The sequence below is a fragment of the Hyperoodon ampullatus genome (assembly GCF_949752795.1).
Source record: "Hyperoodon ampullatus genome assembly, chromosome: 4".
NCBI classification, from domain to species: Eukaryota; Metazoa; Chordata; class Mammalia; order Artiodactyla; family Ziphiidae; genus Hyperoodon; species Hyperoodon ampullatus.
Genome location: NC_136917.1, coordinates 164,563,358 through 164,590,589, shown reverse-complemented (window position 1 = coordinate 164,590,589; position 27,232 = coordinate 164,563,358). Strand labels below are relative to the sequence as shown.

General features: G+C 39.0%; 1 protein-coding gene across 1 annotated transcript in view; it reads right to left on the bottom strand.

Moving 5' to 3' along the window:
- The window catches only part of DNAH5 (dynein axonemal heavy chain 5), a gene marked incomplete at its 3' end in the record, with an annotated part of 240,126 nt that overhangs the window by 9,408 nt on the left and 203,486 nt on the right, over positions 1-27,232 (bottom strand). The window contains exons 66-77 of the mRNA XM_079701862.1: positions 24,808-25,051; positions 23,680-23,794; positions 23,001-23,191; positions 18,981-19,102; positions 15,943-16,092; positions 12,946-13,191; positions 9,653-9,869; positions 7,788-7,996; positions 6,941-7,144; positions 4,935-5,150; positions 3,016-3,228; positions 21-173 (exon numbers count right to left, since the gene is read on the bottom strand). Coding sequence (XP_079557988.1) covers positions 21-173; positions 3,016-3,228; positions 4,935-5,150; positions 6,941-7,144; positions 7,788-7,996; positions 9,653-9,869; positions 12,946-13,191; positions 15,943-16,092; positions 18,981-19,102; positions 23,001-23,191; positions 23,680-23,794; positions 24,808-25,051 — 2,280 coding nt within the window. The remainder of the gene's footprint in view (positions 1-20; positions 174-3,015; positions 3,229-4,934; positions 5,151-6,940; positions 7,145-7,787; positions 7,997-9,652; positions 9,870-12,945; positions 13,192-15,942; positions 16,093-18,980; positions 19,103-23,000; positions 23,192-23,679; positions 23,795-24,807; positions 25,052-27,232) is intronic.

Genomic DNA, 27,232 nt, shown 5'->3' with positions numbered 1-27,232 from the left:
GTGAAAATCAGAGCTATTACCTGTCGCATTGCAGTTAAAAATCCTTGGGGGTTAAAAAAGCCTGTCATCCAGAAGCAGTGGGGTCGGTCATTGAAAACCCAAGAGGTAAACTGGCAGTTTCTTTCAATAAGCTCAGTAAACCAGAAGCCCAATGTACTTGAAACCCAAGATTCCTGAAATGCATACATTAAACCATGACTTAATACAGGTCTAATTCTGCTGTGTAACTGGCTACGTTCACAGAAGAAAACAGTGGTGTAATAACAATTTCACTCTTAGAATTCCGAAGTCCCTAAGACATAAATTTTCCTTGGGTTATGACATTTAAGTTTTCAAAGTATTCTTCCTCCCTAATGATATATGATAGAATCAGCTAGTCATCACGTGGATTTCAGATCAATCTAGTTCAGCACACTGTTCAAGACATCTGTTTTCAGTAGAATCTCCTTCCACATACAAATAGAGTCATGACCAATTCTGCCATAAAGCAATTAAAACAATTAATTGAATTAAATTTAACAGGTTTCAACTATTTTTCCTTAGGCTACATTTTCAGTAGATACATTATAAAATAAGATTTCTATTTATATAAATGTGCTCATGGCCTTATCAACACTTTAAAATATATTTTGTGAATGATAAATCATAGAAGACTTTCTCCACTTATTTTTTTATGAGGCAAATGACAGTTATTCTCTGAAGTATTTGTCCCTTAGACTGCACTTTTATTTCCTCTGATAAAGGGGTAGACATGGAAACACATGTCTCTTTACCACAAACAAATTAACTGCATTCACTGCCTGTAACGTTCTGTCTGAATTCACGTGTGGAACTCCTATTACTGCAGTTGGCATGGGAGTGTCATTAACGTTAGCAGAAGCCACACTAGAAGGTATCTCCAAATCATGTTTTATAACATTTTACTGTAACTGCAATATTTTATGTGTGCATAAATGTAGTGATCAACCTGGATAGATAAACTACTTGAATTTCAAATATCTTAAGAATTGATAAGCCTATTTTTCAAGAGACAGTGCGATTCCCAAAGACTGATAATAAGTAGAATAAAAACCTGTATAAAATGATTTTAAGTTAAAAATGAGGTAACTCACTCTATCACATCTTTACAGATGTGTTAACTGAAAGATGTGTGTGTGTATGACATTTGATCTGAGGGCACAGGGACCCATTAACGAGGGGATGTCTCCAGGCAAGGATCCCTGTTCCAGAGCCTGCAGGTGCTGACAAAGCTGGGCGAGCTGTTTAGTGGAAAATAAGCCTGCAAGGGCCAGTGACCACAGAGGTTCTTTCTCTCTCACTGGAAATGAGAAGAGTGAACTCATATAGAAAACGCTCTGGCCTTGGCAATGAATCTTTTGAAGGTGAGGAGAGAAAGGAGTCTGGTCAAAGCTGATTCTGGGTTTCTAGGCTGCGTGACTAGAGGGATGGATGGTGGTTCACCAAATAAGATGGAGAAGACAGTAGAAGAACACTCCCCAGTTACCATATACTGCCTTTGGGACCCACTGCCTTGGAATCTGCCAAAGCCCTGGGTGAGATATCAGAGTCTCTGCACTAAGTGAATCTCTTCTGAGAGACTCTCAGTTCTAACCCTATCCTGTCTCACCATCCCATTTACCTGCAGAAGGTTCCAGTCACCCCAGGACCCAGTATCGTCTCTATAAGTTGCCCTCCCTGGATAACCCCACCCTCCTGCCTCCCAGGTCCTTCCCCTGGACCCTCAACATCTTCAGAGCCATGATCAGCAAATGCCTCTACAGAGACACTCAGGTACTCATTTTACTCTTCCAAGTAAAAAAAAAAATTCCTTAAAACCACATCGACCATACAAACTATTATATGTAGAATGGATAAACAACAGGTCCTACTGTATAGCACAGGGAACTATAGTCAATATCCTGTAATAAACCATAATGGAAAAGATTTTTTTTAAAAAAAAACCCACATCTTGGTGCATATATATATATATAATGGAATATTACTCAGCCATTAACAAGAATGAAATAATGCCATTTGCAGCAACATGGATGGACCTAGAGATGATCATATGAAGCCAAGAGAGTCAGAAAGAGAAAGACAAATACCATATATCACTTACATGTTGAATCTAAAATACGACACAAACAAACATACCTATGAAACAGAAACAGATTCACAGACATAGAGAACAGACATGCAGCTGCCAAGGGAGAGGGGCTGGGGGGGAAGGAGTGAGAGTTTGGGGTTAGCAGATGCAAACTATTATCAAACTATTATATATAGAATGGATAAACAACAAGGTCCTACTGTAGAGCACAGGGAGCTATATTCAATAGATTGTGATAAACCATAATGGAAAAGAATATTAAACAGAATATATATGTATAACTGAATCACTTTGCTGTGCAGCAGAAATTAACACAACATTGCAAACCAACTATACTTCAATAAAATTTAAAAAACCCACAGCTGTCATTTACCACAATTAACAATATATAATCAATAAGCATACTGTTAAATTATTATCTTGTTATCTTGAGAGATACATACTCACATATTTACAGACGAAGCAAGGAAAAATATGTCTCTTTGGTATAACTTTTGATATCTGCGTGTGTCTAGGAACATTCCCTTCTATAAGACTACATCATGAGCTTTGAAATCCATGAGCTTGGGTTTACATTCTGATTCTTAGACTTCTAAGGTGTGTGATCTGGGAAAAGATTTAACACACCCCCCAACCTCAAGTTCCTCATCTGTAAACTAAGGGTAATAAATTGCAAGATTTAAATGAAACAGTGCATATAAATTGCCTAGCAGAGAACCTGAGATGTGGGAGATGCTAAATTATTTCCTTCTCTACCCACAATCCAAAAATACAGGGCTCTAAGGAGATTAGTCCCTAAGCCAAAGAACACTCTTAAGTACATTATTCTTACATGCTTTTCACTTGCCAATTACAACTATTCACAACAATAAAGTGATAAGGCAGAATAAGAGCTGAGTTAAACGTACTTTTTTCCACCGAGAAGGAATTCTGGCATCAAACATGCAATTCAGTGCGTCTTGTAGATTTTCACTCATGATGATGGTGCCATCAATAGCAAGTTTTAGCTCCGTCAGGGTGCTTCGGACTAGGGTGAGTACCCTTTGCATTCTGTCTATCTCCTGCCTGAGGAAAATGTTCATTGGCTGGAATGGCCCCATCTTTTGCAGCCTCTCCTTTACCTGCCATGGAGACACCCAGCATGTGAAAAAGTAGACAGCTACTAACGTTATGTAACTGGTACCCTAGGGCTTCTGAAAGGGCCCCAAATTTTACAGTTCCATAAACAGTAAGCTTTTATTTTTTTTCACTGCTAGAAAACAAAGAAGAAATAACGAAGAAACGTCTGTTAAATGACCAGTTGATTTTTCACCCCATGTGGGAGAAGACAGGCCTCCATAAATTCACAGAAGAATATACAATCCATGTCCACAAACATGTAGCCTTCCAAACAGCAACGGCACTTATTGGGAAATATTCACTACTGCCACTCCAAGACTTGCGAATACACATATGGACACACACAAGCAGATGTGTACACATACACAACAATTCTTAAGACTGCCTCAAAAAACTAGACTTCTGTTTTAAAAGCTTTCTGTTTTTTTCCATCAAAGCATCTATCCATCCACCCACCCATTCATTTCTGTCTTACAAGTATTTATTCAGCCTTTTGTGGATCAGATATCATGCCACGTTGAGTTGCTTTATCCTAAGCAAATTTAGCAAAAGGAAGGTGTCTCTTCTAAACCCCATAGTTACCATGTTTATTTATGTAATTATTATTATATTTTAAGGCATTTTTATTGCTTTATAAATATTTCAACCACTGTTAGACATGAATGACCGCTTTCCTGATACTATAATGCAAGGTGCTTACGAAAGCTGATAGCAGTATTGATTTTCTCTGAGCAAGTGATCAGAGATTCTTCCAAGGGAAATGAGTCCCTTGGTGACAGTTCCTTGAGTTCAGACTGTAGTACTAGCATCCAAAACGGCCTGCTTCATGGAAAATAATAGGATGCTCAAGTAACAAAATGCTGCAGACTTCCTTCTGAAAACCAGGTGGAAAGGGCAATATATAAAGAAACACGGTGGTCTTGTGAGAAAAATGTCACAAGGTTAGTGCAGGTCATCTCTTAAGACTACATGGATGGGACTTCCCTGGTGGTCCAGTGGTTAAGACTCAGCACTTCCACTGCAGAGGGCATGGGTTCAATCCCTGGCTGGGGAACTAAGATCCCACATGCTGTGGGGTACAGCCAAAAAAAAAAAAAAACACTGCATGGAAAGTAAGCCACTTACTTTTGCTTTTCTCAAAGACTTAAACATGTTATCAGGGTAAACCTTTTCACAATATTTGCTAAAATGTCAAAAAAAATTAACTTTCACCATCATCAATTTTGCTTAGAAGTTACTTGTGTATTAAAAAGACACATCAATTTTCCAAACCCATGAGATGAAGAAGCATCAGAGTTAATGATATAACTATAGACTCCCTGAAATTAAGAAGGCCTGAATTACACAACATTTTTCTAAATAATCAATGCTTTACTCTAAGAATACATTTTTTTCCCTCTGAACAAATGACAATGTGAAGTGCCTCCAGGGAACGTTTTAGAAAAGCAATCCGAACCCATTGGTCCACACTTGTAATTTAATTATGAAGATTAATGTTCTCATCAGGTTTCTTTATTATTTCTCTTTTGAGATGATTACATTTATAAATTCAAACACTTCTTTTTCTGGTTCTTCAAGAAGTAAGTTTTTTAAATGATTTTTTTTAATTTCGGAAAAATTATTTTTGCCCTCCTCCCTTTGTCCTCACTCCCCCAACCAACCAGACACATCCACGGCTGACAGTTTTGTCAGGATGCCATCAACTCACTTCAAATGGACCATAGTCTGGGGGCAGCTTCTCTAGCATGTCATCAGCCAGCCGGGCCACCACCGCCTCCCGAGTCTCATCCCCTCCACCAGAGCTATCCTTGGGCTGGATGCCCAGAATGGTGTCCAGCACGTCCTTGGCCAGCTTGCTCTGGTAGGTGATGTCGGCATTGGGGTGCAGCCAGAACACCTCAGGGCTGTCGTAGGTGGGCAAGCTCTGAACAACACAGACCATAAGCACAGACTGCTGACACAAGTACCAGTTAAATTACACTGCCTTAGCAAATAAACATGTTTTTATTAGGATAAGCATTTACATGGTATGTCTTATTCATGGCAGGCTGCAACCTCAACAATTTCTCCAGGAAAGAATCAAAAGTTGTCTTGAAAAACAATGAACATAATAGGCTCATGGTTCTTTAATATCTGCACTTCAAGCAAATTCAATCAAAAAGACACTATCTTGTTTTATAATATATTTGTAAGATGGAAAGGGAACTATGGATTGGTATTTTGTTTTTTGAAGGTCTCGTCTAATTCAAACCAATTGTTTAAATAAATGGTGTATAACTAATTGTTACTAAACATGACAGTTTTAGCAATTATGACCCAATAAGACCAGAGGTGGGAAATGTACTTTCCCAAGGAGAAGGAAAGAGACTAAGAAAAATGAGAAATATTGAAAGAGCAACAAAGTTACAGAGAAAAACAGACAGCAAGAGACAATGAGAAGCAAAACTAGCAGGTAAATACTCCCCCAGCTACTTGAAAAAAAAGAAAATTTACCTACAATTTGACGTATAATTTTATGTGTGAATTGTATCCTTACCTTTATTCATGGTTTCCCTCCCTTCTAGTCCGTTATTTTATTCCTTTTTACGTAATGCCTTTTTATGAGCTACCTCAAATTAATTGTGAAATGAGGCGTATGTAAATAAATATAATGTGCAGGTATACCTAAATTTATACCTTCATAGGCATTCTCTTATTCAACCTCCTAGTACTAATGATTTAAAGACACATATAGTACAGTTAAGACAAATATATTCGTAGATTTGAATTAATAAAAGTGTAGGGGTGGTGATATATGATAAACTCACCACACTTACCTATTACGGAACCTCTAAATATACTGATAAATTTAGCTCTTGGCGGGCTGTTGTGCTTTACCTTGTTCATCCTGAGATAAATCTTAGAGGCAAAAGAGATCGCTAAATGATGATCTAATGAATTCAAGGTACTGAGACAGAAAATGTAGTTACCTGGAAGGACAAATCAGACTTTTTTCCAAATCTCCTGCCAAAATCCTATTCCTACTTAGAGCAGGGCTTCTCAGTTGGAGGTGATTTTGCCCCCACCAGGCACATCTGGCAATGTGTGGAGACACTGTAGGTTGTCACAACTGGGTAGAGTGAAACTGACATCTAGTGGGTAGAGGCGAGGGATGCTGCTAACCATACTACCCAGGTCAGTCCCCCACTCAAGGAAATATCCAGCCCTGAGTGTCAACGGAGCCGAGGCTGAGAAACCCAGTCTTAGAGGAAGCTCTTCTACAGAGTGCATTCCTGAACATACTCATAAGCTGTCCATCAGGCCAGGATTAAGGAACAGATGTCACGGGATAAGGCAAGTGTATTGAAACAGAACAGATTGAGTCCAGAGGCTGCCTTTGGGTAGAGAGCTCCAGGGGAGTTGTGTAGGTTCCCTGGTTCTAAATCTGCCCAGTCTATCACCTCTCCAAAGAATATTCCTCACTGGGGCATTAAAAGGGGAGGAAAGAAGGGAATTCACATAAAACACACCCTCAGAACAAATATAAACAGTTTAATTATTAGGTGAATATAAACATATGAAGACAGCATCTATGGTGCTTGGAACCTTCCACGTTCAGTATGCATCACCATTAAAATTCATTTTCAAAGAAGTACATACAGTATAAATAAATATCAAAAAAGTCAACTTGCTATAGATACTTGCTCTATACAAAAAATTCTGAAGATGACAAACCTGAATATACTGAAGATAGTTATCCACCGTGCTGCATTTTGGAATATTATATCCTTGGTAAAAGCTAAAATCCGGTCCAAACATATTTTCACTGAACCAAACCTTAGCAAGTGTGTTCAATAATCTCTTGTCATAGTCATCAGTGACTCTGCCTCCATACTGAATCTCTCCTATCATGTAGCGTACGGTGGTCCAGGAGACGCCCTGGGAAAATTTAGAGAATGATTGTGGACTGACTACTGTCTCACCTCCATTTTCCCTGCCAAGTAACACCCATGTAATCATTGTCATCAATGTCATTTACTCATTCATTTATTCACTCTCCAGTAATGTGAAAAGTGCAGAAAGAAAGTTAAATAGGCAGACATGAGGGGTAACTCAAAGCTCGTGATCATGACTTGAAATAGATTCTCTTGGTGCATTTATATGTTTCTATACTTTGATTTCAATAGAAAAAGAATTGTTTATCTTTTGAGAATAGAGAGGCTGTTCTTTAAAAAGCACACACTCCAAAAGTAATCTAGACTCTAAATTTTTCATGTTTTAGGATTTTAAAAAACACACTTCTTCACCCATTCCCCCCTCCCTCCAATAGACCCCGTTAGGTTGTCTTACTTGTAATGTCAACTTGTTTTTGAGAAGTAAAAACATAATCAAAATTTGTTCCTTTTTTTCCCTAAAATCAAGAGGCTAGTGTGACCCAAGCTGCTATGACTTAAAGAGAATGACTTTGCCAGCACAGAAAATCATCACTCTTACAGGATTGACGCCAAGGCTGGGCGGTCATGTTAGCTCAAGGACCCAAGTCCACAATCACCAGGGGCACGAAGCAGTGTGTGCACAGTACCTTTTTGAGATCCATGTCGTCTAAGTGGTTTTGGATGAACTGCACTGTGGCATTAAAGTCAGCTTGGTTAAATTCGTAAGGTATGTTCCACCCCAGGGGGCCGAACTTGCGCCTCTCCTGGACCGTGGAGTGCAGGAAAGCCACGGCATACAACATGGGTTTCCACTGGGCTACGGCACTCACATCCAGCAGGTCTTGACTCACACCTGCTGTGGTCAGTTAGGTGAAAAACTATATCATCTCTCAAACATCTTTACTTTCTACTACTTTTATAAGCTATTAATTATTTTTGTAAATTCCTGATATTAAACTTCACTTATCTTGAATTACTCTTACTATATTCAAATGACAATTATAATTTAACTTTTGGGTACCCAGAGGGCATTCCTCTCTGAAAAATATGCACAGAGATTTGAGGCAGTTGGGGGCTTGCTAACATGGATCAAGTTCTTGGCCAACCTAACAAGATAATGCAGGGATAAAACAGAGATGGAAGAATAGTGGCAGTAAAATAAATATTGCTGCTATTACTACAACTACTACTAATAATAATAATAATACCTATTACTAATACTAATACTACTACTAGGGGCATGTACACAGGTTGCATTTGCTTCTATATACTCTTTTAACAATTTAATATTAATTAAAATCGTGTATATAGAAGCCCATTGCTACTGAAAAGTACAAACTATTAGATATAAAATAAGTTGCAAGGATATATTGTACAACATGGGGAATATAGGCAATATTTGATAATAACTATAAATAGAGTAGTCTTTAAAAATTGTGAATCACTCTATTACACACCTGTAACATATAATATTGTACAGCAACTATATCTCAATTAAAAAGAATAATAAAATATAATAATAAAATAAAAAGGAAGCCCATTGCAACTTGAGTATGCTCCCCCAAAATAATTATGATTACTATATATGTACGTATTAAATTGCATATATAATTATAAATGTTTTCACTTGAAATCTTTTTTTACTGACATCATCCTTCCACATCTATTTTATTGGCAAAAATTTGAGACTTGTTGACAACTCCAAAAAAATTTCTTTGTAGATTTTTCAGATTGCTATGTAATAATTATTATATTGATGATTATTATTAAATACACTATTTTAAATTAAATTTACTCCAATTGTCCTGGATAGTTTTTATTATCATTATTTTAGGCACAAGAAAACTGAAACTCAGGTCGTTTGAGTGATTAGCACCCAAGAGAACAAAGCATTTGTTCAGGCCGTATCAGAGCCAGGATTTCTAACTCCAAGTCCGTACTCTTTCTGTGACCATGAGCCTCAGACAAGAAGCTGTGACACAGAAGGGCACAAGAACAGAGAGTAATCTCAGCTCCAGTTGTGACAGGAGGGGCATTTTAGTCTGGTTTGGTGGCCGTTGTCAGATTTCTAACTTAGCTCACATTCTGACATCCTGACACACAACTTCATGCAATGAAAGTAGAGACCATAATTGTGACTCAGCCTCTCCTCTTGCAAGAGGCTACTGCCCTAGGTTAGGTATGGAGCACGAAGACCATAAACGACATTATCCATTTTAGATGTTAACATAGAAAGGCAAGTGTCTAGCAGAGTATAGCATAGGCCAAAGTAGAGCAATAGTGGGGAAATAGCAAAAATATAAGGTGGAAACCTGAGCTCTGATGCCCTAACACGGCCAGAGGATATTCCACATGGAGCAGGACAGAGGGGGCTATCCCCTCACCATCATGTTAAGTCATAGCACCACTTCCTATAACTAATCCTAGCTAATTCATTTCTCATAATTTCTTTAAGAAAACAATTTAAGCACAAGAACTCCTGTAAACTTGGAAGTATTCCTCGACTCACCACCATATGTTCTTTTCAGTCCTGCCCGGAGTCCCTGGGGGGGCTCATTGGTAAATTTAATGGACATCTGAAGGAGGGTAATGGGAAACTGCTTATGAGCCTCGGTCGTCATCCACAGGCGGAAAGCATCATGTACAATCTCGGTTTCTATAATTATGTCCATTAGCTCATCCATGAAATCGAGTCCCAGATGGCAGTTCTGCAAAAGTGCCCATCCTCCCTACATCAACAACAGTACATGGAAATTAGTCGATTTTGTGTTTCACCCAGAGATTTAAATTAGTACGTTCTTTAGAAAATAAGTAATTAAAATTTAATAGAAAAGCACGCTAACCCCTTTAAAGTAATCTAGGTCAAATCTAAGGATATGATCATGTTGAACTGAGATAGGCTACATTTCTTCTTATTCCATGTATGTGTCTCACAGTATACTAGCATGCCACTTGTAGTAATAATATATAGTGGGGGTCATGATCATCACCAAAGTGAAACATAAAAAGAGATAACAGCACTTCCAAGTAAAGATGGTTGACTGGGCTTCCCTGGTGGCGCAGTGGTTGAGAATCTGCCTGCCAATGCAGGGGACACGGGTTCGAACTCTGGTCTGGGAAGATCCCACATGCCGCGGAGCAGCTAGGCCCGTGAGCCACAACTACTGAGCCTGCGCGTCTGGAACTTGTGCTCCGCGACAAGAGAGGCCGCGACAGTGAGAGGCCCGCGCACCGTGATGAAGAGTGGCCCCCGCTCGCCGCAACTAGAGAAAGCCGTCGCACAGAAATGAAGACCCAACACAGCCAAAAGTAAATAAATAAAATAAATTAAATTAAATTTAAAAAAAAAAAAAAAAAAAAAAGATGGTTGACTGAAAACCGTCACTTAGCTCAGCTGCCTTCCCAAATTCCATGAAAAGTGCAACGAAGGGACTTTTTTAAAGGTATGAACTCTGACGGACAAAGATAGTGAAGGTGAAGACAGTGTCAATAACACTGAAAACAGACTCAAGAAAGCTGAACCCTAAACTGACCATTTGGGGAGAGCTGAGATGTAAACTGATTTATACCATGTAACTCCCAAAACACTCAAGAAGAGGTGACGAAGGTCCTTCTGGAAGTGGGGGAAGATGATGGACTAATACAAGAAGATTGAAAGTCCAGACCCCCGACATGTTTCCTTAATGAAAGATGGAAAGTTGATTTTCTTTAGAAGGCAAAACAGACAGGGTTTGCAGTGGAGGACAACAGCCTGTTAAGAGTATAGGAACCTCACTGAAAACAGGTAAAAGAAAGCTTACCTATTGAATGTGGAGACCTATTACCTTCCTTCTCCTACTGAGTTCCCAGAATACAGGCAGCAAGGTATATACCCTCTAGAATAAGGAAGAACCTTCTCTGGGGAATCTGACCACTCTAACAGCAAGAGTCTTAGAAAATAAAAACCCATATCTCTTGTATAAATTATTCTGTGAGCATATAAGAAGATTCTTGTATAAAACAACACAGGCAAAAATTTAGGTCATGAAATAATAATTTATTCAATACCTAATCTATAGAACATTTTTTGCCAAAATCACCTACCATACCCAGATCATAACCTTGAGTTGTTTTCTTGACTCTCTGACTTTGGATCACTTAGATTTGATTAGTGTAACCTGAGATATTTTTCTTTCCAAGAAACAAACTAAGCACCAGATCTAAAATCTTAGTCAAGTTACATGTAAAACTGATCATTTTAGAATGTCACATATTCCCTTACATTTTCTTCCGAAGTATATAGCACTGCTGAATAAATAACTATTTATTTTGTCCTATGAAAATTTAATTGACACTATCCACAATTCAAAAAAAAAGGGAAATTAAATATAAAACATAACTACAAAAAGGCTTCAGATGCTTTCTTTCATCCAGCATACAAGTGACTCCTGATCTAAGTTTCTTAGGTGAGAACTTAGAAGGTGCAATCTTCACCCATGGAAAGGAATCTTTGGCCAAGGTTGTTTCTTTGGCATTGCCACACTCTGTATGAATATTCTGTGTTCTTACTGAGCAGATCATCCATTTTTCTATTCTTGGGTAGTTGGTTCACTCTGTCATAAAACACTATTGTCTCTGACAAGTTATAAGCATGCTAATACTAATAAAAATTTTTAAAATTTTTTACTTGAAATTAAACTACTAAACAAAAAACACAGATAAATTGAAGGCTAAAAATATTCCATTTAAATTCTAATTTAGTTGCCTGAACCTATTAGTTACACCATTATTTACTTTAAATTCAAGTTAAATCCATGTCCTGTGAATGTTAGTGTTTTTGCTCTAAGTACAGTACTATGCAGGGGAAGGAAGTCAAGGGGGAGGGAGGATGAGGGGGGAGAGGCCAGGACGGAGGCCCACCAAGCCCTTGTGTCAGACCAGACCTAGGATTCTGAATCATGGATGTATTTTTTCATCTCTAAACATATTTAAATCAGGTGCTTTCTGCCCTGCCCCTCCCAACTACAAACTAAGTGCATCAGACAGAGCACAGCACACATGAGAGACCTCTCCCTTTCACCAAAGCTGGGGGCGGGGCACAGCTTGAGGATGGAAGAGGTAAATATGGAGGTTCTAGAATGCAGTGAGCTCAGTTCCAGACCAGGGGGAGGGGACCAGGATGCAGCACAGTGGTAAGATTCTAGAGTCAGCAGCTGGGACCTAGAACCCAATGGTTTCAGGGTGAGCTTAGTGTTTGGTCTGCTCTGTACACTGTTGAATTTGCAAGCTGCAAAGGGCTCTAGGAGACCCACCTGGAAGGCAATAGGCCAGGTTTCCTGAAAACCTCTGGTACCACCACAGGATAATAGCAGATTCCTGGCCTCTGGGATTGGGGGCAGGCCTAGGGGACCCCAGGGCACAGATGATGCATTCTGGAACCCGAGAAAGGCATGGTGTTGTAGATTCTAGAGAGTTATGGATTCCAAGAGCAGAGCTGGAGGGGTTGGAGCATATGGCAGAGAAGAGAAACTATGAACCCTACAGAACGTTTGGGACCTGGAGTGGGGTCTAGCGTTATGCAAACTGGTCAGGAAATAAGATGTTCTGATTGGGCAAGTTTTCCATAAGTCAAGGCTCAGCAGAAAAAGTTTGAAGTGTGTCCATTTTTCCATGGAAATTTTCTAATAGATATCATGCTTTTTCCTGTTTAGTAAACAGAATACAATACATACATTTAAACTCTTAAGGATTCATAAGCTCTCTGCATCATTATGCTATAACATGTAATGTCAACATCATAACACAAAAGTAGACATCTGGTCTCACATTCGCCATGGTCTGCTGCAGGAGTTTGCGAGCGTGGACCTCCTGGCCCTGCCCCATGGACACGTAGCGGGTTTCTATTTTTAATCTCTTCCCCAAGGCGATGATGGAACCTGTGGGGTCTGAGCCCATAGACAGGAGACAGATGAGTGGTGTCCGTGGATCAGATTCCTCCCATGTCTTTTCCAAGTCCAGGATAACACCCTCCGCATACTTTTCTCCCATGGAGTCCACGATGTACTTGCGTGCCTGCCAAAAACAGTACAGGAGTCACCAAAACTAGCTCCAACTCCTTCTTGTGCATAATTCAATGTGCTTTCCAAAATTCATTTTTGTAGATTATCTCAATGATGTCTACAGTAACCCTGCCACGAAAATAGGGCAGAGGCTTTTTTCTCGTTGGTTTATCTGTTTGTTTGCTTGCTTGCTTGTTTGAATCCTCACTCTGTAGAAGCTGAGTTACTTGCCAAAAACACAGTCACCCACTCAAAAGACTAGAACCCAGGTTGGTTGACTCCTTGTCTGGGACCTGTTTCAATACACCAGCTGCTTCATGCTATATATATGCATTCAAATAATCAAGTAAACAGTACAATGCCTGGGATTTAATGGGTACTTAACAAATAGATAATTACTGCTGAGTGACTCCTTATGTAGTGAAATTTATTGCATATTTATCAAATTAATTAATTTTTAAAGATTTAATCCAACTGCATTTGGAGCACATGGTACCACTTAATTTTGTATCTCTTAATATTTTTTCAAGGTTGGCCAGATCGAGTATTGAATTCTCTAACCTAAGTATAAATGCCTGCACATTTTTTACAGCTTTCTGAAAGGGAAAGGTACTTTATGAGTTTGCCTGACATGTTCTTTGGCTTCTCCAAAAGTCTACTTGTTTACACATTCATCACAGCCACTGGGCAGTGCACTTCATGATCAGGAAGGACTTCAAAGGCTGGACGCCCAGCTGTTCCACAAATTGCAGTTGTTTCTCAGCCACAGGCACCTGGGTACCTGCCATCATTGCAGCATCTCTCAAGATCCAGGTGTTTTGTCCTGTGGCATAGGAAGGAGCTCAAAATGGCCAATCTTGCCATAGAATTCAGCACTGACCCCACCTGGACATTTCCATCCAAGCTATGAACTAACATACTGTTACCTATGCATACATCAGGGGCCAGGTGGTAAATATATTAGGGCTTTGTGGCTGTACAGACTCTGTTGCCCAACTCAACCTACCACTGCAGCATAAACAAATGATAGTTCATAAATAAATGAGCAAGGCTATGTTCCAATAAAAGTTTATAGACACTGGAATTTGAATGTTATATAATTTTCACATATCACAAAACATTATTCTTCTTGGCTTTTTTTCAACCATTTAAAACTATAAAAACCATTCTTAGCTCACAGCTGTACATAAACAGGCAGTAGCACAAGACACCTTCTGACAGTGTGTTCTTCTTGCAACCAGGCTTTTGAATGTCCCTGGACATGCACTCATGCTCAGCCAAAATGCTACGAACAAGCCTGATGTTGCTTGTGGGGAATGGGGATTAAGTATGTCCACATTGTAGACCTTGAAATATGCTTCCCCAAATGGTGTCTTGTTGAAAATCACAAAAGGAATCTAATGTGAGAGTAAAAACTTCAGAGGAGAGAACATTTTTCCAAGGGGCCTTCTAGACCTTGCTTAAGACTTGGGTGTTACCATAAGGGCCATGGGAAGCCATTAAAGGAATACCATAATGATATTTCTGTTTCTTCTAGAATATACAAGATGGACTAGAGTGGGCAAGAATGAACTACAGGGGACCAGTTAGAAAGACATGGCTGTCATCAGCCTAAGGGTGACAGAGGCCAGAATGAAGATGACAAAGTTACAAAGGGGTGGGAGACACTTAAATTTCAGCACTGAACCCAATAAAGTGTTATGAAAAATATAAAAAGCGAAGGAAGGAAGAGAGAGAGGGAAGGGAGGGAGGGAGGGAGGAAGGAGAGAAGGAAGGGGAAAAGAAAAGAAACTTCTACACTCCCCTTAAATAAGGCAACTGTTTGACAATTCATTTGGGCAGGATAAAAGTAATGAAGTTGAGAAGAAAAACCAAAGGAAGGGTGATCTCAGTGCCCTGAGTTGTAAAACTCATTTTTCTTTCCTCAATAAATGATTGAATCTAGTTGTTTTCATGATTCCACAGTACCTAGGTGGTTACTCCATATGTTTTTAACACTCCTTCTGGAGAGTGAAGGGGAAAAATTCCTACATTCTATTAGAAACCCCAGCCTACTGTTATTTTATGACTTATTTAAAGAAGTCCATAAAAAAAATCTATGTCTGTGAATAGTAGAGTTTAACTTTTAGCTGTGAAGGCAAGACACCACAAGTCTGTTTCATGGGTAAATTTCCATGACGGTAAGGCCAACAGATTAAAAGTCTTTGAAAAGATGGATCTTGTAGAGGCAGGGTTTACATTTAAACCATATGTATCATTCAAAGAAATTTAGGCAAACCTTCTTTCTCACATCGGGGTTTGTGACACATCCTAGTGTAATGGCTACGGATTTGGGGATGCTATACTGCCCTGTAGTCTTTCTCTCCCCTCCTCAGTACCTGAGCAGTCTTCCTATTTAAGAAACACCACTTTACTACTAGCAAAATGGAGTAGCCATTTTTTTTGAGTTAATATAAAAATGATATGGAAAAACAATGCATTACCTTCACATTAGACCTATATAACCACCTTACATAGTTTCCTCATTCACTCTTATTGTATCACTTAGACCAAAGAAAATAATTAAATCACTTAGCCCAAATATACACCTCCGTACACTTATTTCTTGTTTATTTTTCCATTTTTCACAATTGTATTGCTAGAAAATTACACAGAAGCCTACACAAAAATTCTCATTGGGATTAACATTTTAAATATTCTTTTAAATTTAAAAGGAAATGTTCCTTTAAAATGTTCTCCTATTTTTAAAATATGTACTTTTTACCTGGGCAATGGTTCTGTCGGGACACCAGGATCTAATAAGGAGAAGACGTCTAAAGCAGTCTAGAGATTTATCATAGGCATTTGGAAGGGGTTCCTCCTCAGGGTTTTTCTTATCAAACCAAATTTTCCACATTTTCTCATTTCTTGATATCTGAAAATACCAGGGGATAAGAAAAGTGTCACACCACAGAAAAATCTTTCAGTAAGCATTCACAGATATTTTTTCTCTTTCTGACCATTCCAGGCATGTGTGAATGCTATTCCTTGAGTATTTTTTTTAATTTTTTAAAATTTTATATCCTAGCACCAAAAAGTTGAGAGTCTAAAATCAAATGTGATTTGCTCTAAAGTCAGTCTGTACTAACACCAGCCTCCGGCTCCTTCTTAAAGGAGGGAGAGCCCTGGGTTGTGGAATTTCTCCTATGACTTTGTGGGAACAAATCTGCAAAGAATAAAGAAATCAATGGAAATTCATTTTCATTATTTTAAGGAAATCTGTTTTGCTCCATGAGATCTCCTATGACTAAGAACCAAGTCTTAGGCTTCCCTGGTGGTGCAGTGGTTAAGAATCCTCCTGCCAATGCAGGGGACATGGGTTCGATCCCTGGTCTGGGAAGATCCCACATGCCGGGAAGCAACTAGGCCCGTGCACCACAGCTACTGAGCCTGCGCTCTAGCACCCTCGAGCCACACCTACTGAAGCCCGCACGCCTAGAGCCCGTGCTCCACAACAAGAGAAGCCACTGCAACGTGCACCACAATGAGGAGTAGCCCCCGCTCGCTGCAACTAGAGAGAGCCTGCACGCAGCAACAAAGACCCAACGCAGCCAAAAATAAAATAAATAAATTTATTGTTTTATTTATTTATTTATCTTTTTATTTTTGGCTGCGTTGGGTCTTCATTGCTGTGCGCGGGCTCTCTCTAGTTGCGGCGAGCAGGGACTACTCTTTGTTGCGGTGCGCGGGCTTCTCATTGCGGTGTCTTCTCTTGTTGCGGAGCACGGGCTCTAGGCGCACGGGCTCAGTAGTTGTGGCACATGGGCTCAGTAGTGTGGCTCCCAGGCTCTAGAGCTCAGGCTCAGTAGCTGTGGTGCATGGGCTTAGTTGCTCCACGGCATGTGGGATCTTCCCGGACCAAGGCTCGAACCCATGTCCCCTGCATTGACAGGCGGATTGTTAACCACTGCGCCACCAGGGAAGTCCCAAAATAAAATAAATAAATTTATAAAAAAAAAAAAAAGAACTAAGTTTCATTCACTCATGTTTCCTCATTTCCCAGGACCATTCTTGGAACAAAAGAAGACATTTAAGACATGTTTATTATTGAAGTCTCTTGGTCAATACTCTATTAATCTCGAGTAATTTGAAATACACCACTTAATATCAGCATCAAATGAATAATCACACTTGCTTCCTTTAGGCAATTGATAAAGGGAAAAAACACAGTCCATTAACATTTGAAGCTTAAAAAATCAAAGAGAGGCAAGCATTACATGGGCAAGCATCTCAAAGTCATAGAATAAATCACATCTGCAGATAAACATGATCTTATGTTCTCTGGTATATTCCCTTTGATTAAAGCCCCAAGTGTATTCCTTGGAGATCTAATCAAAGGAAAAACCATTTGGGTTCATATTTAGAAAATGTCATATAAGAATAAAAAAATAACCTCTTTCAATCATGAAAGACGACATAATATGGAGGCATTTCAGGTATACAATATAATCTCCAGAAGACAGCTACTTCAATAACTGATAGTGGTCCAGGAAAGGTCACTAGGAGTCATCCCATGGGGAACAAGCTAGAATGCATTAAAATCTCCCCCCCAAAAAAGCTATTCAACCCAAAAGAATGGCTTATACCCTAATTACATGGTAATCACCAGGTGTAAGCCAGAACATAAAAATATAGCAGAGCTTAAGCTTCCAGTCAACTTAAACTGGCAAAGTCAAGAAAGAGCATTAGGACAAATACCATATGATATCATTTATATGTGGAACCTAAAATATGATACAAATAAATTTATCTGTGAAACAGAAACAGACTCACAGACATAGAACACAAACTTACAGCTACCAAGGGGGAAAGGGGGTGGGGGTGGGAGAAATTAGGAGCTTGGGATGAACAGATACAAACTACTGTATATAAAAGAGATAAACAACAAGGTCCTACTGCAAAGCACAGGGAACTATAGTCGATATCTTGTAATAAACCCTAATGGAAAAGAATATATGTATATATATATATACACACAACTAAATCACTTTCTTGTACACCAGAAACTAACGTAACATTGTAAATCAACTATACTTTAATGATTAAAAAAAAAAAAAAGAACCAGTGTTAAGACATTTTCTGGTGAAAAAGAGCCTTCATCTGGCAGCTGAAGAAAGCCACCTTGCTGTCCATGCAGCTTCTCGCTGGCCATCAGGTTCTCAAGAAGCTATTTCCTGGCTTGTCCCAATTCAACTTGCTATACCAAAGTTCCATAATACCAATATATACACGATTCATCAGGAACTTGCTGCTTATGAAAGGAAAACAACTTCTAAAGATAAAAGGCCAGGTGTTTGTGTTAGATTCAGACCCAGATGCCTGGCTAAGGCAGTATAACGAGGAGAGGAAGAAGAGAGAAACAAGAGGTAAGAATGGATATTTATCACTTAGAGGAAGGGTGTTCTTATTACTTTTCATTTCATCTTTAGAAAGATGGCAAAACCTTTTAATCATATCTAATCATTTAATCTAATTGAATCTGTTTTCCCACTGTGGGTCGCCAATTGGTGATACTGACATATCATCCAAGTCAGCGTTGGTTAAACTTCCTAGGTAACTAATTTCTTCCCGCGAGACCAGCCTGCCATGGATGGAGTGTGATTTATCAGAGTATGAGTGGGCGGTGAGGAAAGTCAAGCACTGGTCATACCATTTTAAGAGTGACAAAGAAATCTCTCTCTTCCCCAAGTCGTGTAGCCAAATGATAAATCAGGAAGCCGCTCACTGTGACAGTATTATAAGTTTACTCAAAGCACAAGTTACCTGATCAAGGACATCAGAAAACTGTCTAAGTTTGCTCAGTTCCACCAAATTCAGCCAGGTAATGTCCAGGATCCATTTAGATGGTTTAGGAGGACAGGCTTTCAAGTCCAACGAGGCACCACCTTTCAAGTTAAACATATTAAGTTATGAAATTTTTCTCTCTTTACTGTAAAACAATCTCTTTATAAAAAACTTTTGCTGAAACTATTTTAATATCAATTCTTTTACTACCTGGACATTTATTAAACTCAGAAATATAAATCATAGTGATGAACAAGCTTTAACATTTAATAAAGGAATAGATGATTTTAGAAAAACACATTTAAGGATCAATAATATAGCTTTGGATTTAGGTAAGTGGTGGATTCTGTCTTAGCTCCACCTGGCCAAGGTCTGGGACAAGCCAGCTCATCTGTTTGGAACTCTGTTTCCAAATAAGTACAATGGGAATAATGAAGCCTAGGTGTAGTGATAATGGCAAAAAATATATAAAGTGAGTGTAAAGCACTCAAAACAGGATCAAGGACAAAGCAGAGTGTCACTAAGTGAGCAGCTATTGTCAGCATTAAGAATTGCCAAATATTGGCACAAGCTCATTTTAAGGAGAGAATTTCTCTAGAAATTTTAGTAGCACTACCTGCGTTTGAAGGGTTCTCCTCTATAAATCAGTATATTATTTACATCCATTTTGAGCACACCCAAGGGACCTGTGCTATGTCACTTATTTTTCGTCAATCTACTCACAACAAACATTTCCATTTGGTACTGACTCCTATCTTTTTGCTGATGATTTACTTACGCTCACATAACTCACATAACTCTCACAGCGCCATAAAATAAATGACAGTTTAAAAAGTTATTGTTGCCCATCCCAGAAAAACTAAATGTATGAACAATCAAATTTTAAGCCAAAGAAAGAGTTAGCAAGTCTTCTATAGGATAAGATATACTGTTTAATAAATAACATCTATTAAAATGTTTCAGGGAAAATATGCTCTAACCATAATTCTTAGAAGGATATAACCAATCCATTTGGCTACAATCTTTTTTTGAACAGAGCAGGTCATAAACAAGTAATAATACTCAAAATATTTACTGAGCCAATCTCTACTTTATTCAGGTACCATGGACCCCACGAAATTGCTGTCTTTTGCCAAATCCATCTTAGTAGACGTCCAAGGTAAGTGGAACAAGAGGTAAGTGAAGCCATTTCAGTGAAACTATTAGCTTATAAAAGCAAAACAGATTGCTTGAACACAAGGAAGCAGTTAAAGGCCTAAGGACAATGCCACTGTGTTGAAAACGGTCACACCAATTTCCATGGAAACTGTCCATTTTCCAACAAACTGAAAAGAATAAGGTATTCACCACAGGATTAGGGAGAAGCTTTTCATGGAAAAGAGTGTTCCTTGGAGCCAAAGATTATTCATTGTTTAATAGAGGGTAACACTGTCATGAATATCTTGCCTGCCTCAAAAGTATACTTTGGGCAACAAAGAATGTTGTAATGGTAGGGAGTGGGGAACATATTCCTGGATAATATGGCACCAGATTAGATGGACTTTTGATGAATAAACTGCTGGGATAGGAATAATTCAAAACAAATTCTCAAGATGATTGAGAATTATGCCAGCCCCTTCATCCCTCAAATCCTTGCTTTGGGAGAAAGAAGGTTTAAATCTTTATCATTATACCTTGTAAAAGTGAAACATGCTTACAATGATTTATCCAAGTTGTACCTTGTATCGTGAAGTGGCATAGCTAAGCAGACTTAGAAAGTCCTCCAGCCTGATGCTTTCCCATTTTAGAGATGATTAAATTAAAAAATCATTATCAAAACACTGTTGCTATCTAAATAATAGTTTCAAACAAGTGATTTTAAAGTCCTTACAGAAAGAGTTCATGTCATGGGCAGCTTTCACCAACATAACTAACAAAGGGAAATCTTATGAAACTCTGTGTCCTAAAGGAGTACAAGAACTAGCTGTTGAATGCCAAAGTCTCACAAAATCCTGTCCAACCTATGCAAGCCTTAGACTAATCGAAATAAACTAAGAAACTAAAGATAATATAACAATGCCTATCATCTGTTGAGCTATTCTATGTGCCAGGGTTTACGTAAGTTGTGTGAATTCTCAATAATCCTATTATATCCATTTGACTATCCTTGTTTCATAGCTGAGGCAACTGAAGCTTGAAAAGTTTAAATAACCTGATCAAAACCACTCATCCAGAAGGTGGCAAAACCACTATTTTCCCTTAGAGTCTTCCCAACTCTAAGTCTCATGTGTGTTTTGATCACACCAAACTGTAACACACTTTACAGTATTTCTGGACACTATGTTCAATGTCATTTCCATAGGGAAATGCATCTCACTCCTGAATTGAGGGTGTCAGGAACAACTTTCCCATAGGAAGCTCCATCAGCTGGAGGACCAGAGTCACTGAGGCCAGAAATCATTTATATACGAAGGACTCACTGAAGAAGGCAACTCCTACACCTACATGTCCATCTAAGGTCTCACCAGACCGTTCATCTTCCATGTGCTCTGATTTAGGAAACTTGGAACAAAAAGAAACCTAAGGGGCAAGGGTTCAACGTTTAGAAACAAGAGAGAGAAAGAGAAAGAGAGATCATCCACAAATCATAATTTCTGAGCTTTCAAGTCTAACTGAGTCTTTATTGCTACCATAAGACACATAGATATAGATATAGTTATAGATGCATAAGCATATGTATATGAACATGAATATGCATTTGTGTATGTATAAGTATGACTCTGACCTACATACCCCCATGTGTGCCCTTCTCTACTGCCCCCATTGGGATCCTCTTCAAGTTCCTCTGCAAATCTACTCTCCATGTAGGTGAAGTCAATGAAAATCTACCCCTCCAAAGATGAAGTTGTGCCTTATCTTTAAAGATAAACCTTTGTTTAGAAAGGTAGAGTAGAAAAAACCATTTCAAGCCTAGCATCATTTCCACTGTTCCTTTAAATACTTTTTGTCCAGACATTCAAGAATGTGATAGCAAATGTGTGTTTCCCAGCCTTCCACAGCAGAGGGTACCTGTCTGTGATCAATGCTACAACAGATATAGAGGAAATATCCATGGGATGAGTGGCATGGTCACCTCACCCACTCTGCTCCAGCTGCCCTGGTTGCTTTGCTTTGCCTTCATCATAGGACACCCTCTCCCACTAGAGGCATTGATGTCACCTCCTCAACCTTCAGCACTTTCTCTAAATGTCCCCAGAACCAACATCCCCTGGTCCTTCAGGTCTTGGCCACCTGTCCATCTCTCGGGAATCCTACCCAATGAGAGATCCCATTAAATATCCCATTAAAAATTTTAAAACTTCCCCACTCCACATACTAAACATTCCCCAACTCCCTTATCCTTCTCCGTTTTTCCATAGTGCTCACTAGCTCCTCACACACTGCACAATTTACTTACTGTTTATTATGTTTCAAGTGCCTACTCTGTGTCCTGGCATGCAATAGTCTCCCAATAAATATTCATGCAATTAATGAACAAATAAAATAGCTCAGACCTCCCTGGTGGCGCAGTGGTTAAGAATCCACCTGCCAGTGCAGGGGACATGGGTTCGATCCCTGGTCCAGGAAGATCCCACATGCCGTGGAGCAACTGAGCCCATGCACCACAACTACTGAGCCCGCGAGCCACAGCTACTGAAGCCCGCACGCCTAGAGCCCGTGCTCCACAACAAGAGAAGCCACCACAATGAGAAGCCTGCACACCACAATGAAGAGTAGCCCCCACTTGCCGCAACTAGAGAAAGCCCATGCGCAGCAACAAAGACGCAACACAGCCAAAAATAAAAAGATTAATTAATTAGTTAATTAATTTTTTTAATGTTTAAAAAGCTCACATAAATGCAATCTTCAATGAAATGCAAGGAAACTGCTATTGCTAAAAAAAAAAAAAAAATGCACAAGACCTTCACTTTAATTCCTACATCTGCGCCTGTGCACAATGCTTTCTATTCGAATATTGACCTTTAATAAGGGTGAGAAACTCTTCATGCTTGACTCGGTTCCTCTGCATGTCAATTTTTAGGGTAAGCAGCAGGGTGAAGAGAAATTTGTGCCCCTCGTACAAACCCCGAGCCGTGTACTTATAAACCTCATAGGTCATGTGCTCAATGATATTAGCGATCCTCTTGCTTGTAATTGGGCTCTTGACAGACCTGGAGAAGAGAACATTTAAATCAGGCTTGTCCCACCCTTTGCAACTGTCCCTAAAAACAACATCTTTAATGGAAAATAAGTAACTCTGGAAGACCAATTCTTATTTTTTACACATCAAGAGTAAGCCTCCTAAATCTAAAATAACAAGCACTCTCTCCACATGAAATAACAGAATCCTCCATGTTGTCTGAATCAATTTTACCTGCAGAGTATTATCACTCACAACAATGTCTGGGGAATTTTCTTGTTTAACAGAAACTTGGGGAAACCAAAGGAATCGATCAGTGGATGAATAGTTGGTAGAGCTTTCTCTAAGCATAAAATGAAAAATGAGAATGATTTGTTAACACACTGGTAATTACACTCAACTTAGATTTAAAGAAAAAGAAGCAGCTTAGGTGCAAAGGGAAAATAAGTTATCCATGTAATGTCACCGTTCTAACCCACAGATACAGAATTCAGCTTGGCTTCCTGAGTACAGACGTACCTGGCCAAGGAAAGGTCAAACAAGCCAAGAAACTGGAGGAGTGAAGTCTGATACATCTCATTAACCAAGCACATTTCCGTGATGAGGAAGTAGAGGATGCTGCCCCGGGTAGCAACTAAAAGACAAAGAGCAACGTTGCACTTGCTACGAGCCCAGAAAATAAATGACCCATGCACAGATCAGTCTAAACGCTAAATGAAACAAGTTCTATTTGTACGTCTTAGCAATGACTATCTACCAACAATGGGAGTCTAGAGCAATGTCATCATATATATTTAATTCTTCTTTGTAAGCTTTGAACAAGTAGTCTGCTATTTGGGTTCATTAAATGATACTTTCTGTTTTAGAATCTCTAGATTCCTTATAAATACATTTTATTACACTCTTCCATAGGTGGAAAAGACAAGCAGTGGGACAGCATGGATTGTACTGTAACATCCAGCAAACTGTGTAGGCATTGTTAAGGACCTCATTCTTAAACTCCACGAGGAAGCCCTGACTAAACTTGGCCTCAAGTAAGCCAAGGCATCGCAAAGATGACGCTCCTGACTCTCCACCAGTAGATATTGTTTCAATTATTTTTCCAAAAGGCATGATAAATTACTAAAGGAAATTGAATTCTTTTAGCAGGTTCCCTTTATAACCCATGAACAACACTGATTTGCTGATCTGTGGATAAGGTTGAAGGGTTCCCATGAGACCAGAGAACTACCTGGACTCATGGGAACTCTACAGGACTACAAACAAAATACAGGCTTATTGTTACCAAATGATAAACAACTAGTGAACAGCCCACAAATGCAGCACAAATTCCTCAGACTTCACTAGTTTTTGTCTTCACTAGTCGGATGTCTTTAATAATTCTCCTCTTTACTTTCTGGTTTAAAAATAAGTTCACAGGAACCTTAAAGAATTTGCTAATAACATGAATTATAAGCACCTAGAAAATTTACACCATTATAAAATTTCTTCATCTCAATTTTACTGAACATTTAAAGAAATGCCACAAAACACAAATGGCCACCCCACGTTGCACAGTCGTTTTCATAACATCCTTACTTCAATTTCTCTAATTCTCATTTCTCATTTCATTTTCCTGTGACATTTGTCTTTCATTACCAAACTCACCAGGTCTGTATTCCTCCCGGGCTGAGTTAATTTGAATTTCTGTCTCAGCTGAAATTTCCAGCTTCTGTGTCACCTCTTCGGCTGTCTTTTTTGTGTTACTCAACACAAGGATGATACTCTCATCTTCCACCAGGGACCCCTGGGTACTGGTCAGACGGTAAAGCAAATTATCTTCTAGCTCCTTCATTCTCCTCTTGTTTGCAGTTACATCTTCCATGAGATGAGTTCTTTCTTTCTCCAGTTCCTGTTAATTTGCATAAATATATTTTCTTCTTAATGAACACCTATGGTTTGGCCATTCCTTAAAAAGTTTACCTAGGGGGCTGCTCTCGAGTTCCTGTACTGTAGTTATCACATTTGACTGCAGGAAATATGGACATCAAAATTAGAGGAGGAGAATTAATGGAGGAAAGAAGGATTGGTGGCAAACAATGTAAAATGTACTAAAAATATTACCTGTATTAACTATTTACCATCTATTTATTTCCTAAATTCAACTCATTTTTAAGGGACTTCTGTGATCATATTTACTCCTGTTTTGAAACTGAACTTTATTTGAAGACAATATATGCGTCTCAGATTAAATATATTTACCTCTGTTCGGTTTCTTGTTTAAAAGGGCTCTATTGTTGTTTGAATGTGACTATTCTCAACTTGTGTGTTGAACTAGTATCCAACTCTGTGACAAGCAAGTGTCCAAAAGTTAGGCAAGCAAACTGCGCTGCTACTGCATGTACATTTAAATTGAAAAATCATCTTGACCTGAAAAGAAAAGATGCTGTCCTCTCCAAGAGAAGGGACATTCTGAATCCTTCCTAAAAGACCTTATGGGTAGCTGGGGAGAGAATGGCTTTGGAAGATTATTGCCCTTATTGGCTATTTCTTCCTTTTGGTAGTTTGGAGAGGGAGAGACAATGAAAGAGAAGGAAAGAAAAGATGGGGCTGGTGAGGGTGAGGGAAGGAGGAAACAGCCATGACACTCAACAAGCCAAGGGCAGCAGGAAACCCAGAGGCTGGGAGATGCTGCCAGCACCAAGTCAAATTGTACATGAAAGTCAAATTGTTTCATGAGAGACTCTAACTTGAAGTTAATAAAAGATTCTAAAGAGGAAAAGACAATGAGGAAATGGAATTTAAAACTTGAAGAGAAAGATACGCATTAGCAAATTTGCTTGAAAAGCTTTCTAAATATAGTGTCCATTGACAAGGTACCTATGCTTACCTGCATTACTAAAGTTACACACATTTCAGTGTAAATACAATATGGGGAAACGAGGGTTAAATGCAGGTGACTTGAACAGGAGAGCACTGTCAGCAATTCCAGTTGTGTGGGTACCTGGGCATGTGATACCAAGCTCACACTGCTAGACCAGCTTCAGAAAGGTAAATACTCAGTTACGTATTCTGGATATGGCTCAGCAGGTTTTGTAGATTCTACTCCCTATCGAGAAAACTAGAAATCTAAAGTTATATGCAGTGATGAATCACACGAAATCATATAAAACATAATAGGACTATTCATTAATTATGTGATTATTTACTTTCTTTCTAATATAACATATAAGTTACTTAATAGTTATGCTCCAAGGATTTTTTGGTTCATTGATACATTCTCCAACTCTTAGTACAATGTCCGATACATAGTAGGCTCTCAATATTGCCTGGTGAATGATTAAATGCTATACCCCTTTTCAAACTGATAAACTGAAACACATTAGTGTACCAGAAAATCTAGTCATGTCTTAGTGCCAGAAATACAGACATGAAAATTCTCCCTTTGTAACAAAAACCATGAAGTTAAAAATAAAGGTCATGGTAGCAAAACTGCACGAAGGCAAAAAGGAAAGAGCACTGGCCTCTGCTGTACGTTCCATTGGTTGAACACTTATGGTGTGTGGGACCCTACCAGCCTCCCAACTCATGCTCTGAGCACAGTGAGTCAGGTCCAGGAACATTCTAGAAAAAAGAAAAATTCCCTCTTTAAGCAAAACAAAAGCTCAAACTTGCATCAATTCTTAATTCTTTGAGATACAGCAATGCAATTAAGACCTGCTCTTACTGTCTTTGCTTCCATGTGTCATTTGGTTACATTTGAAAGCTTCCTTACTGGTCATTTTATTTTATTTTTTTTTAACATCTTTAGTGGAGTATAATTGCTTTACATTGCTGTGTTAGTTGCTGCTGCATAACAAAGTGAATCGGCTATACATATACATATACATATATCCCCATATCCCCTCCGTCTTGCGTCTCCCTCCCCCCCTCCCTATCCCACCCCTCTAGGTGGTCACAAAGCACAAAGCTGATCTCCCTGTTCTATGCGGCTGCTTCCCACTAGCTATCTATTTTACATTTGGTAGTGTATGTGTGTCTATGCCACTATCTCACTTCGTCCCAGCTTACCCTTCTCCCTCCCGGTGTCCTC